Here is a 13124-nt window from a genome sequence, read left to right on the forward strand (position 1 = left end):
AGCACTACCAATTCAAGGTTCTTCCCTTCGGCGTGACAACAGCGCCCAGAGTTTTCACAAAGTGCCTGGCTACTGTGGCCGCACATTTACGGAGGCAACACATTCATGTCTACCCCTACCTGGACGACTGGCTTGTTCAGGCAAAGTCAGCCCAGCAATGTGCCAGCCACATGTCCCGCACCATTCACCTTCTTCACAGTCTGGGGTTATCACTAAATTACCCAAAATCCCATCTCCAACCCGCACACGTACAACAGTACCTAGGTGCGACCATAGACACTCTGGCGGCCACAGCTCAGCCGAATTTAGTGAGAATCAACAGCATGCAAATGCTGATTTCCAAGTTCAAACCCCCACACTCCCTTCCCGCGCGAGTGTTCATGCATTGATAGGCATGATGGCCTCCTGCATTTTCATAGTCCCACACGCGAGACTACATATGCGCCCGCTTCAGGAGTGCTTAGCACGTGAATGGAATCAGGCTCAAGGACAACTAAAAGACCTAGTGTTGGTGAGCGGTCGGGCATACAACTCTCTGCATTGGTGGAATCCACAAAACCTTTGCAAGGGCTGACCGTTCCAAGAGCCTGTTCCACAGATAATACTGACAGCGGACGCGTCTCTCCAGGGATGGGGAGCTCATGTACTCAATTACACAGTGCAGGGACTATGGACAACACAACAAAAGAAGATGCACATCAACCTTCTAGAACTGATGGCAATCTTCCTGGCTATGAAAGCATTCAAAGTACACTTGTGCAACAAAGTCGTGTTGATCCGGACGGACAACATGACCGCCATGTACTACATACAGAAGCAGGGAGGAACACACTCTCCACAGTTGTCTCATCTGGCTCAGAGCATGTGGAAGTGGGCCATTCAGAGGAACATATTCCTCATGGCGGAACACCTCCCCGGCAAGGACAACCAGATGGCGGATCTGCTCAGCAGACACAGCCACCAGATGCATGAGTGGGAGTTACACCCATCAGTACTCCAACCGTACTTCCAGCAGTGGGGTCATCCAGAGATAGACCTATTCGCCACAAGCGAAAACGCAAAATGCCAAAGCTTTGCCGCCAGGTTCCCACAGTCGCAGGGCAATGCGATATGGATGAACTGGTCCGGCAGATTTGCGTACGCTTTTCCCCCAGCGCCGTTGATACCGCTGGTGACTCGCAAACTCAGACAACACTCACTGACACTCGTCCTGGTTGCTCCAACGTGGGCACGCCAGCCATGGTACACCACCTTTCTCGAACTTTCCGTGGTGCCGCATCAAAGGCTGCGGATCAAACCCGCGCATTTGACGCAGAACCATGGAGAGATTCAGCACCCAGATCCGCAACAGCTGAACCTGGCAATCTGGCTCCTGAAGTCCTAGAGTTTGGCTACCTAAACCTGCCACCTGACTGTATGGACATCATTAAGGAGGCCAGGAGACCCACTACCAGAGCTTGCTATGCAGCCAAATGGAAAAGGTTCGTCATTTATTGCAATAATAATTACATTAACCCGCTAGACGCATCCACCCAAAACATACTTTGTTACCTCTTACACCTATACCGATGCAATCTGGCATACACCTCAATACGTGTCCATTTGACCGCAATATCAGCCTATCTCCAGAACAGGCAGCACCTCTCTTTATTCAGAGTGCCGGCCATCAAAGCATTCTTGGAAGGACTCAAACGAGTAATTCCTCCAAGCCACCCACCAGCTCCAAAGTGGAACCTCAACTTGGTCCTCACATGCCTGATGGGTCCACCCTTCGAACCTCTACACTCATGCGAGATTCAATTCCTCACCTGGAAAGTAGCTTTCCTAGTAGCAATCACTTCTTTGAGGAGAGTTAGTGAACTCCAGGCACTAACCGTTCAAGAGCCATTTATACAGGTTCACGCCAACAGGGTCGTACTACGTACCAACCCCAAATTCATGCCCAAGATGATATCACAGTTCCACATGAAATCAAACTATTGAACTGCCTGTTTTCTTTCAAAACCCACAAACTGTCGCAGAAAGAGCACTCCATACACTAGATGTGAAGAGAGCCCTCATGTACTACACAGACCCCCCAGGATATTGCGGCATAGATTAGCAAATTTAGCGGCACAAATATGGAAATTTAGCGGCACCAATTTTGAAATTTAGCGGCATTTTTGCGGCATTTTATTTTACTCATGATCATTCATTTTGAGCCTAAAATAAATGGAAACTGTTTTAGCAGAGTATTCCACTTTGCCATAGGCATGTTTAAAGTGTCTGCAGCTCTACGGAAACACAGCTGCAGTACTAACCTTGTGGGAGGGAGCTGTGTTTCTTCCTGGGATATTCTAGCGCCCATGTATTCACCCCTGCCGGGGCGACATCCCACACCCTTTGACCTTTAATTTCACTCACACACTTACACATGAACACACTCACACATACACTCACTGTCTCTCGCATAAACACACTCTCGACTGCAAGCTTGCACACAACATACATTTTAAAGCATTTTTTAGTTACCTCAGCATCCAGGGAGTATTATTCACAGTTAGTGTGATAAGAAAAGAAAACATGGAAAGTGGAGCCCCAACCAACGCCCATAAGGACGAATTTCCGCTGTTCCTGGCACTGATTTTGCCACCTCTGAAGCCAGAGGTCGCAAAGGCAGTGTCAGCAGTTGCAAGGGGCAAGCTAGGGGTCGCACCTGAGACCACTGGCTACCCCTAAATGACGTTCATGCTTTGCACCTTCAGTAAGTTCCTAAAAGCCCACCTCTTTCGATAACACCTAAACTAGTATCTTTTGCAGAGAACTGTCCACCTGATGTCGTCCTCCACTGATATGTTACAATACCATCGTCCCTGTGTCTCTCAAACTTCCCTTTTGAATTCCCTTTAACTTACCTTCTAATTGAAATGTAGACTTAATTGTTGTGCTTCATGTAAAGCGCCCTATCATGGGGCCTGGTAGCTCCATTAATGATCTAAATAATAATTAAAATAATATAGTGGCTGAAACTCACTTCATGTAAAATGCCAATTGAAAAGCTTAATGAGTCTTGCCTCTTTGTCCTTCTGTCCTGCTTGCATGATGTTGTTGCCTGCCTGCCTTTGCCGCATTGGGTGCAACGACATTCACAGCTGAAAATGCTATGCCATCTGCAATAATATATGCTCGACTGTTAGTGGTCATCGTTTTCTGCTGGACTTTTTGTATATTTTATCCACTGGCTGTCTAAGCTATCCTCTCACTTTGTTCACATTCACTTTCTGACATTGTTTTGGTTTGTTTTTCCCACACGTATGCTGAAAACAAATTATATTCTTATGCATACGTTTTGTGTACAAAGGACTATGTTTGGGTGAAAAAATATGCATTACATAGCATACAGTAGCATAATATTTTATAACAAAGTTGGCAGCAAAACACGCATTTATATAATAGGTGTAATGAATAAGTACATACATGTTTTAAAGGTTTCATGATAGCTGCAAGTCACCCGTGAGCCAACAAACCTGCTTAAAACCTATATTTCAGACATTTCAGAGCCGGTGACTACACAAAGGACTGAATACACTGTAAGAACCAATAACCTCATTCCTTCCGCATCTCACCTACACCTTGCTATCAGACATTAAAATGGCTGTCATCATTTGCAACACTGCCCATGCATAGCAAAACTTTGTGCCAGAGAGGCCATGTGAATGCTTTCTGTCATTGATGTCATCACTCAGCTAAGTTGGCGGATGTCGGAATCTGCAAGAGAAATTCTTAACTCGTGCCATTCCAGAACAGAATATCGTGTTAACACTTTGATTAAAGAAGGTGGCTATAAGCTTAATTTGTTTTCACTTTGGCTTAAGCTTCTTTCCCCAATGGAGCCGTGAACTATTTGGGTGTCTCCAGGTTTACTTTATTGCATTATGCTCTTGTTTGCTATCTGTCTCGTTTTCTTTAGAGCTATTACGTATGCTTCACTGAACATAGAACAGGAAGAGTCACTGGAGACAAGTGGCTGCCATTTCTAATGCTGTGTTCCATTCTTTTCTAAGGAACATGGCTGTTACCGAACACGAGCCCACAGATGCAAGGAAGTAATTTCCCTGTTTTGACGAGTCTAAAAAAAATAAATGATTGCATTTTCCAGATTTCGCGGGCAGTTTTGTAAAAATAGCGGCCTTTTTACAAAACTGCCGATTTCGCGATTTTTTTGCAAATCGCGAAATCCTGGAGGGTCTGACTACATCGACAGGACTAAGGTCTTTAGGAAGACTAAACAAATTTTCGTTGCCTTTGCCCCACAACACAAAGGTAACGCTATCTCCAAAGCAGGTATAGCCAGATGAATCGTTAAATGTATTCAAATTTGCTATCAAAAAGCTAACCGCACATTAACGATTCCCCCACGAGCCCACTCAACATGTAAGTTAGGGGCCTCCATGGCTTTCCTAGGAAACATTCCTTTGCATGATATATGTAGAGCAGCCACCTGGTCCGCTACACATACATTTACCAAACACTATTGTGTAGATGTGCAATCAAAACAGCAGGCAGCTGTAGGACAGGCTGTTCTCAAAACTCTTTTTCAGACCGCTGCAGCTGGCACTGGTAGCCGCCGCTAATAGGAGGTACTGCAATGTATTCTATGCACAGATATGAATTCAGCAGCCCACATGCCTCGAACTGAATATGCTACTTACCAGTATGCATCTGTTCTTGGCATTTAGGGCTGCTGACATTCATATCGCCCTCCCTCCTCCCCGGCGCCTGTAGCGGCTGCAGCTCTCAGAATTACTGTAAGCATGGTCATCACTTTCTGTATCTACTCCATCACTGCAACAATGGCGAAAAACAATCTGAGGATGGAGAGGATGCCCATGCGCACTGTAGTCCAGGGGAGGAGTCACCTATCCCAGGATACTTCGAAGACTCTTCCAGGACAACAACATGCAAACATCTGGACCCAACACTAGGCGGCGATCTATGCACAGATATGAATGTCAGCAGCCCTACATGCCAAGAACAGATGCATACTGGTAAGTAGCATATTCAGTACCCACCCCAGGGCAGGGAGCCATTGGTCCCTGCCCTTTACCTACCTGTAACGCCTCTAAATCTAGTATTTAGGGGCACCTTGAACCTTCCTTCCTTAGATTCCAGAGTTCGAAAAACAAAGAAGAGCTAGAAGAAAGAAGACCTGCCCTGCAGCAGCTAAGAAGAGGAAGACACCGACTGCTTTGGCCCCTGCCCTACCGGCCTGTCGACCCTCAAACCTGCTCCTGCTACATCCCGGCACCTCTTGTGGCCAGCAACCTCACAAACCCCGGAGGACCTGGCTACCTTTTGGATCTGAGCACCTGGGACTCCCATGAGCAGAGGTTCTGCTCAAAACCATTGCTCTTAACCCCTGGCATCAGCCCGGAACCATGAACCCTGCACCCGCCAAGCCTGGCCTGTGCCGGAGTGAACAAAGACCACGAAGACGTCCCCCCGGCGACTGACCTTGAATCCCGCACCCAAGGACTCACCTCGACGCTCCTGACGACGCCTGCAGCCTTGGAACCAGATACCCCCCCCAACAGCGATCAACAGAGGGTAAGGTTTCCCGACACCAAAAGGCACCTCGGCGCCCTGCGGCCCCCTGTGCCCAACTCCTGGGTACCTACCTATCTTCCAACTACCCAACTTAGCTCTCGAAGTGGTGGTGGCACCTGAAGAATCTTCGTCCCCGAGCTTGCAGCCTTTGTTCATCCAGGAGCTTTCCCATTGAAATCCATTGAGCGCCCGAAGGCTCAAAAGCACCCTGCACCCAGCTGCCAGAGTGGCCCTGGCAGTGTAACCTCTACTCCTATCTACTTCCTCATTTGCCCTGAGCAAGTGACCAGGAGCCCAGCTCCCACAGCTGCGTGGCCTGCTAGTCAGCAGCCACCAACCAAGGCCCCCCTGCCTCCCATAGGATAACATTGGGCCTAACCCACTCTGCACCCGGCTGCCCCTGTGCCGCTGAGGGTGTAACCACTGTACTTGCATGACCCTGGGAGACCCCCGAGTCTGTGCCCAGAGCCTTAGCTCTGCCAGTCGAGTACTTACCCAAGAGCCGATAACTTAATTTTCCTCCATAAGGTAACATTGACTGGTTTCTTCTGAAATTTCTTCTACGTGTGGAGTTTCTAAAACTTAAAATATTCACCTAAAATCAACCGAGTAACGAAAATACTCACCTGCTATTAGGAGAGATCTTGGTGCCCAGCACTGACCCTGAAAAATACTCACAACCGTACTTACCATTAACCCAATTTTCTTCCATAGGAAATCATTGACTGTTTTTCTGTGACATTTCTTCTAAGCGTCGATTTTTGCTAACTACAAATTCTTTAAAAATCGTACCAACTCTGAAAATGTAATTGCTTTCCTGTTTTAGATAGAGGTCCCAGTACTGAGCCTAGGAGCCCAGTACTGGATTACAAAAGTAACGGGAACATACCATACCTGCAACTTGAATTTTCTCCCATAGGGAATCATTGACTGTTTTTCTATGAAATTTCTTTTAAGTGTCAACTTTTAAAATAGCAAAATATTGCCTAAAAATCAGAACAATAATTAAGTCTACTTTACTCACTTGTTTCCAAGAACTGTCCCAGGACTGAATCTAGGATCCAGTCCTGGAGTTAGAGAAGTAATCCTGAAAGTAATCTATTGTAAATAACCTAAAACTTCCATTGAGCTCAATGTACTATTGTGTTTGAAACGGTGTTGCCCATAGCAACAACCTGTAACTACTAGCTACAAAAGTCAATTGCATATTGCAAAAGTATTCACCTAAAGCATCTCATTCTGAGAAATATATTTTAATACCCATTGTTGGTTCTAAAATAAAACCAACATATTTTTTATATAAACCATTGGCCTAGAGTTCAGTTCTTGAGTGTGAGAGACCATTTGCTGACTGAGTATGTGCAACAAATGCTTTACACTGTCCTCTGATACTGCCTTACTGCTCGACCAAGCTACCACTTTAGAGAGTAAGGTTATATCTAACTTTAGCCTCTGCCAAACCTCTGGGGACTGTGGACTCTGTACACACTGTACCTATTTGGGAACAGTATATACAGAGCCACTTTCTCACATCTGTGCAGAATCAACCGAACTCTAATTTTCCTGAAAGTAATTGTCCCTGACACTGGCAATATTCTTCTGGATTCCCAAGTCTTTCAGGTACCATGAGTTAATAGGGGCCACCCTCCCTACGTTCCCTTGACCTAGTACTACTTTCATCCAGACTGGGGAGTGATCTAAAATGCCCCGTCCCAGGTGACAAACCTCTCAGATATTGTGTACCTGCGCCGCAGGGACCAAGATGTGATCAATGCGCGATAGGCTACGGTGAGCTCCCGTTACATGGGTGAATTGGACGCTTTCTGGTTTATGCGTCCTCCAACCGTCCACCAATCCCATGGACTCAAAGTTTGGGAACCACCTCTGAGCTGGTCTGATGTCTCTTGGCGGATGTTGGTCCAGTGCACAAATTTGTAAGCTTTTTAAGACCCTATTGTATGGCGCTTAAAGTAACAAATTATAGAGACGTGTATTTTCAAGCATGTTGTGCATTTACGCTTAATCACTGAATTCCTGATCTTATTGGTAAAGCTGTGCTATGAGTTGCAGTTTGTGTGAACAGCAAAGAGCAGCCTTGAATTTTTTAACTGAGTGTTATAAGGAACCTTTAGGTTGCATGAGCTTTCACCACTTTCCAGAGTCAGTGAGGCTAGCCTGCACCCCTTGTTACGAGAGCCTAATTATACATAAACTTGTTCCTAGTTTACACTTTTTTTATTTTTTTTACTTAAGTCACAATCATACCATTTATTGTATCCTATTCATGCCATTGAATTTGCATTAGCCTATTGTGTGGAGAAACGTTTTGCTAATGATTATGTGCAGATGTTTTTTCTTTTTGACATAAGTTCTCATTCAACCAAATTTATTTTGCAGGAGGCAGTATGGTTCCTCTCTAATATAACAGCCGGCAATCAGCAACAGGTTCAAGCTGTGATTGATGCCAACCTGGTACCAATGATCATACACCTGTTAGATAAGGTAAGCGTGCAAGTGGTGTAATGATTAGTTTGCCCATTTTAATTCTAGTGTTAAGAAACTTCATCCAAGAAATCTTTACAGACCCTGGCTTTCAGTTAACACTTCTTTCCTTGTTATTAGTTTCATTTACATTTTACTACAGGGCCAAATACAAAAAAAGCTACCATGTGTCCCTGAGGGGTCGCAAAATCCATAATGTATTAAAAGCCTTCATAAACCAGCTTAGAAGCCTGCCCTGTTAGTATTTCTCGCTCACCAGGTACTCGCTGTTAAGACGTTTTTCACCATGGGAAGTGAGGCAAGATCATGTGACTCATGTTGGCACCGAGAGTGGACCTTTGAATTTTTGCATTGACTGGAAGGAAAACATTGGGGCATGCCAACAAATGCACATGATAAGTATCACCACTTTTCCAAACCCTTCAAAGGGGTATTTTCGTTCCAGCACTGGCCACATACAGAAATGCTGTGTCCTTGGAGGGGGGAAAAAAAACAATTGCCAAAGACCTATTACTTTGGCACCAGACTCACTTCTTGGAACATTTTAAGGGCATTTAATTTGGCAACCAAGGCCCCTACAGCAACATGGGGTCACATTCTGGTGTCAAAGTCATGAGATAGAATGGTGTCGAAGATCTAGGATCCTAACATTTATGATAGCCTCTCTTGCATGGTTAGCCCCCCCTTTTTGCCTGGTTTTGCTGTGGTTTTGCTGTGGTTTCATATGTAGTGCACAGGGTCCCTGCCAACTAGGGCTCCTTCCCTAAAGCAAACTTCCAATTGGTACTTCTGCCCCCTATAAGTCCCTAGTAAATGGTACTCTGGGTACCTACAGCCTGGGAGCTGAAGAGGGTTTCTTTGAACCCCCCTTACTTGAGACCATGCCACTGCCCTTGCAGCATGTATGCTCCTGGAAGGGTAAAAATTACAGTTGACATGGGCACCCTACCTGGTAGCATGGGTAAGTCACCCCTCTGGCAGGCGTCACAGCCCTAAGTCAGGGTGCATTGTACTACAGATGAGAACATATTTGCATTAGCAAATATGCCCCTACAATATTGGGCACCATTTCCTAATATTGCAAGTGCAGCTGAAGCCATAGAGAGTACATGGGCAGGGGACACTTAAACTAGAGTTCCACAGCAGCATGATGGCTTCACTGAAAACAGGAGAGTTTGGTACCAAACTACTCCTTTAAATGAACCCGCACTAATGCCAGTGTGGGATTCATTGTGCAATCTATTCAGAGCCCCCTCCCTAAATCACTGCCAACCCTGGTGTGGTCTGACCGGCTGTAGGCAGCCAGCCGCTACCAGACATGTTTCTGGACCCCTGGGTAGAGAACCCCTGCCCTCTGGGACAAGAAACAATGCACATCGTGGGCAGAGGTGTCGCGCCTCACCCAGGATGGGTCAGTGCTAGAAGAGGAGAGCTTCAAAGCCCTGCTGCCTTTGTAATGCGACCCCCAGACTCTGCTTCTAGCAGCAGATGGCATCTACTGGTTTACAGCCCCACTTTGGACAGGAAAACCTGCAAGGGAAATTCAAAAAGATAGTTGTACCTACCTCTGCCAAACCCCACCCCTAAGGTGGAGGGGGAAGCAGAGTGAACCACCACATCTGAAAGAAACACGTTAGTCAGATGCCTTACCTTAGAATATGCCCAGGCGTCAGGCTGGATACGGAAAGATTTTTCGTCAGCAATACCCTTGCGCGTCGCTATTTGGCACGGTACTCAATTCGATGTGGGCTTGACACCACGGACTCGCTAGGTAGGGCGATTGCGACCACGGTGGCTATTTGTTGCCACGCCTGGCTGAGATCCACGAATTTCTCCGGGTATGTCCAGAGCACCCTCATGGACATGCCCTTCGATGGCTGTTGCATTTTTGGCGACAAAGCGGATAGTGCGCTGAAGCGCTTTAAGGACTCCAGGGCTACGGCCAAGTCCTTGGGCCTCTCGGCCCCACGCCCGCAAACTTTTGCTTTTCACCCCTTTCGTGGCCAAGGAAGGGGCGACCCCGCACGTCAGTCTAGCCACAGGCCGCAGAACCAGCCTCAACGCGGTCGCGGATTCCGCTGAGGCGGAGCAAGGGGGGGCCGAGCCGGTCAGCCCACATCTGCTCCCGCAGCATCTGCCTCAAAGCCTTCCTAGTCCGACCTTTCAGGCCCATTCCACGCCAGTGGGAGGCCGAGTTTGCAATCACCTGCTCCACTGGCGTACCATCACGTCGGACAGGTGGGTGCTGCAAATCGTCCGAAGGGGCTACTCCCTCCTCTTTGAGGCGACCCCTCCAGCCATGCCACCGCAGTACTACCGCATGTCGGGGGATCACTTGCAACTTCTGCAGAAGGAAGTTACGGCCCTCTTGGCCAAGGGGGCCATCAAACGCGTTCCCTGGCCCAGAAGTGGGTCGGGGTTGTTACTCCCACTACTTTCTGGTTCCCAAGAAGGACAAAGGGGGCCTACGCCCTATCTTGACCCTGAGAAGCGTCCACGCCTTTCTCCGGAAGCAGAAGTTCAAGATGCTAACTTTAGCTCAGGTTCTGGCTGCCCTAGACCCTGGAGACTGGATGGTAGCGTTGAACTTGCAGGACGCATATTTCCTCATCCCCGTCCTGCCGGCCCACCGGCGTTACCTGCGGTTCACGGTAGGCCAGGAGCATTTTCAGTTTACCGTGCTCTCCTTCGGCCTCACCAGTGCCCCTCGGGTGTTGACGAAAGTGATGGCGGTCGTCGCAGCTCATCTGTGCAGATTAGGGATTCAAGTCTTCCCCTACCTTGACAACTGGTTGTTGAAGTCTGCCTCGCCCCAGGCAGTCGTCTCCCACCTCCAGACTACGGCCGACCTCCTGCATTTGCCGAGGTTCTCCATCAACGTGCCGAAGTCGCATCTGAGTCCCTCCCAGAAGCTTCTTTTCATTGAAGCGGTTCTGGACTCGGCGCGGTTTTGGGTCTTTCCTTCAGAACAGCGGGTTCTGGATATTCAGGCTCCGATTCCGATCTTACAGCCTTTATCCCGAGTTTCGGTCAGGATGGTCCTGCGGCTGCTGGGTCTAATGGTCTCCTGCATCCTGCTGGTACATCACGCCAAGTGGCTGATGCGGGCTATGCAGTGGGACCTGAAGTTCCAGTGGGCTCAACATCGGAGCAACCTGTCTGACCATGTCCTGATCTCGGAGGGCACTGCAAGACAGTGGCAGATCCCTCTCCTTACCCCCAACTGGAGCACGTAGTGGTGACTGATGCGTCCCTCCTGGGATGGGGGGGGGCCACATGGGAGAGGTGGAGATCAGAAGCCTCTGGTTTCCGGCAGAGTCCCGGCTCCATATCCACCTATTGGAGCTGCGGACGATCAGGCTTGCACTGAAGGCATTCCTTCCCCTCTGTTCAGGGAAGTGTAGTGCAGGTGTTCACGGACAATCCCCCGCCATGTGGTATTGCAACAAGCAGAGCGGGGTGGGGTCATGGACCCTTGGTCAGGAAGCTCTGCGCCTCAGGACATGGCTGGAACATCAGGGCATCACCCTGGTGGTTCAACACCTGGCGGGCTCTCTGAATGCCAGGGCGGACAAACTCAGCCGCCGGTGCATGATGGATCACGAATGGCAACTGAACTCGGACGTGGCGCAAGGCCCCTTTTGGATGTGGGGAGAGCCTTGGTTGGATCTATTCGCCACCGAAGAACGTGCAATGTCATCAGTTCTGCGCGTTTGAATTTCCAAGGCGGCACTCGCTCGGAGACGCTTTTCGTCGCGTGTGGAGTTCGGCTCCATCCTCATTGTTTTTTTCCGCCATCGGGCTCGGATGTAATACTTCACGCTCCGGCTTCGAACCCTTCCAGTTCGACCTTCGACGAAAAATCCTCGTCCATCGAGATTCTTTAGACTAAATCGACTTCTTCATCTCTCTTCGGCACTTCTTCGATTCCAGGCAGCGGCCTTCAGGCCTATCTCGACTCCGGTCTCGGCCGATGGAAAGGACTCCTTCAAGAAGTGCCCAAAATGTGGGTCTAAATTTCCCCACACCGACCTCCATCAGGTGTGCAACCTCTGCCTCTCTCCCGAACACGAGGCCCGAGACTGCCCCGCCTGCAAGTCTTTTCGTTCAAAAAAGACTATTCGGGATCGACTAGCTCGACGCACCATGGCGCACTCCTCGACCTCTGCTCCACCTGACATCTTCGGAGAAGACACCGGAGCTTCGGGACAGCAGCACACCGAGCTGGAGGATGACGTCCGTGCTTCCGAGGCCGACGACTCCGACGTGGAGATCACACCGGCGCAGAGGGTCGTGAGTACTCTACCCCCTCCCACTCCCGCGCCCATACCGAAAGAGACTCCGGTTACCCCTTCGCCTCCGGGCCTAGGGAAAACCAAGCATACTGCTTCCATCACCCCACCTTCGGGCCCGGTGAAAAAGCATCACGTCTCCTGGCAGCTCGGGCCCGAGCCAGCCTCCTAGCGGCGCCGAAAAACATTCTTCGGCACCGAAGAAAAAAAGCTCTGTTTTGCAGCGTGAATCTTTCTGGATTCACTATGCTGTACATTATTCCGCGATCTGGTGGTTGGGTCCGGATTCGTATTTTTTTTTTTTTTTTTTTTTTTTGTAGCCCAGGCGGGCGTCGACGTCCCACCATTTGGTGCACCTCTCGTGACGTCGTCGTGCTTCCTGCGGAAGTCCCACCTTTGGGGCGCCGTCTTCAGATTCTTTTTTCCGCTGTTGGGTTTGGATCGTCATCGAGAAGCTCCAGGATTTCGATCGAAGGAAGGAGAAAACGCGAGTTTCGTCGAAACAGCTGAGATAACAGAGGAATAAATTTACATCCGGGACGCGAAGAAGGAATAATTCCCAGGAATTTTCTTCGACGCCCTTCGAGGATGCACACTCAAAGGCTCTGAGCGCAATGGACAAGACACCATTCAAATTCTGCCCTAACTGCCACCACAAGTTTGCGCAGAAGGACCAGCATCCGGTCTGCAACCTTTGCCTACCGATCGACCACCCGAGCAAGGACTGCAACGCCTATTCAGCTT

General features: G+C 48.8%; 1 protein-coding gene across 1 annotated transcript in view; it reads left to right on the plus strand.

Annotated features, from left to right (window-relative positions):
- Nucleotides 1–13124, plus strand: part of KPNA4 (karyopherin subunit alpha 4) — a 221095-nt gene that overhangs the window by 109874 nt on the left and 98097 nt on the right. Inside the window, exon 13 of the mRNA XM_085635233.1 lies at nucleotides 7984–8088. Coding sequence (XP_085491359.1) covers nucleotides 7984–8088 — 105 coding nt within the window. The remainder of the gene's footprint in view (nucleotides 1–7983; nucleotides 8089–13124) is intronic.

This window comes from Triturus cristatus, chromosome 11 (assembly GCF_964204655.1).
Source record: "Triturus cristatus chromosome 11, aTriCri1.1, whole genome shotgun sequence".
In the NCBI taxonomy this organism is placed as follows: domain Eukaryota; kingdom Metazoa; phylum Chordata; class Amphibia; order Caudata; family Salamandridae; genus Triturus; species Triturus cristatus.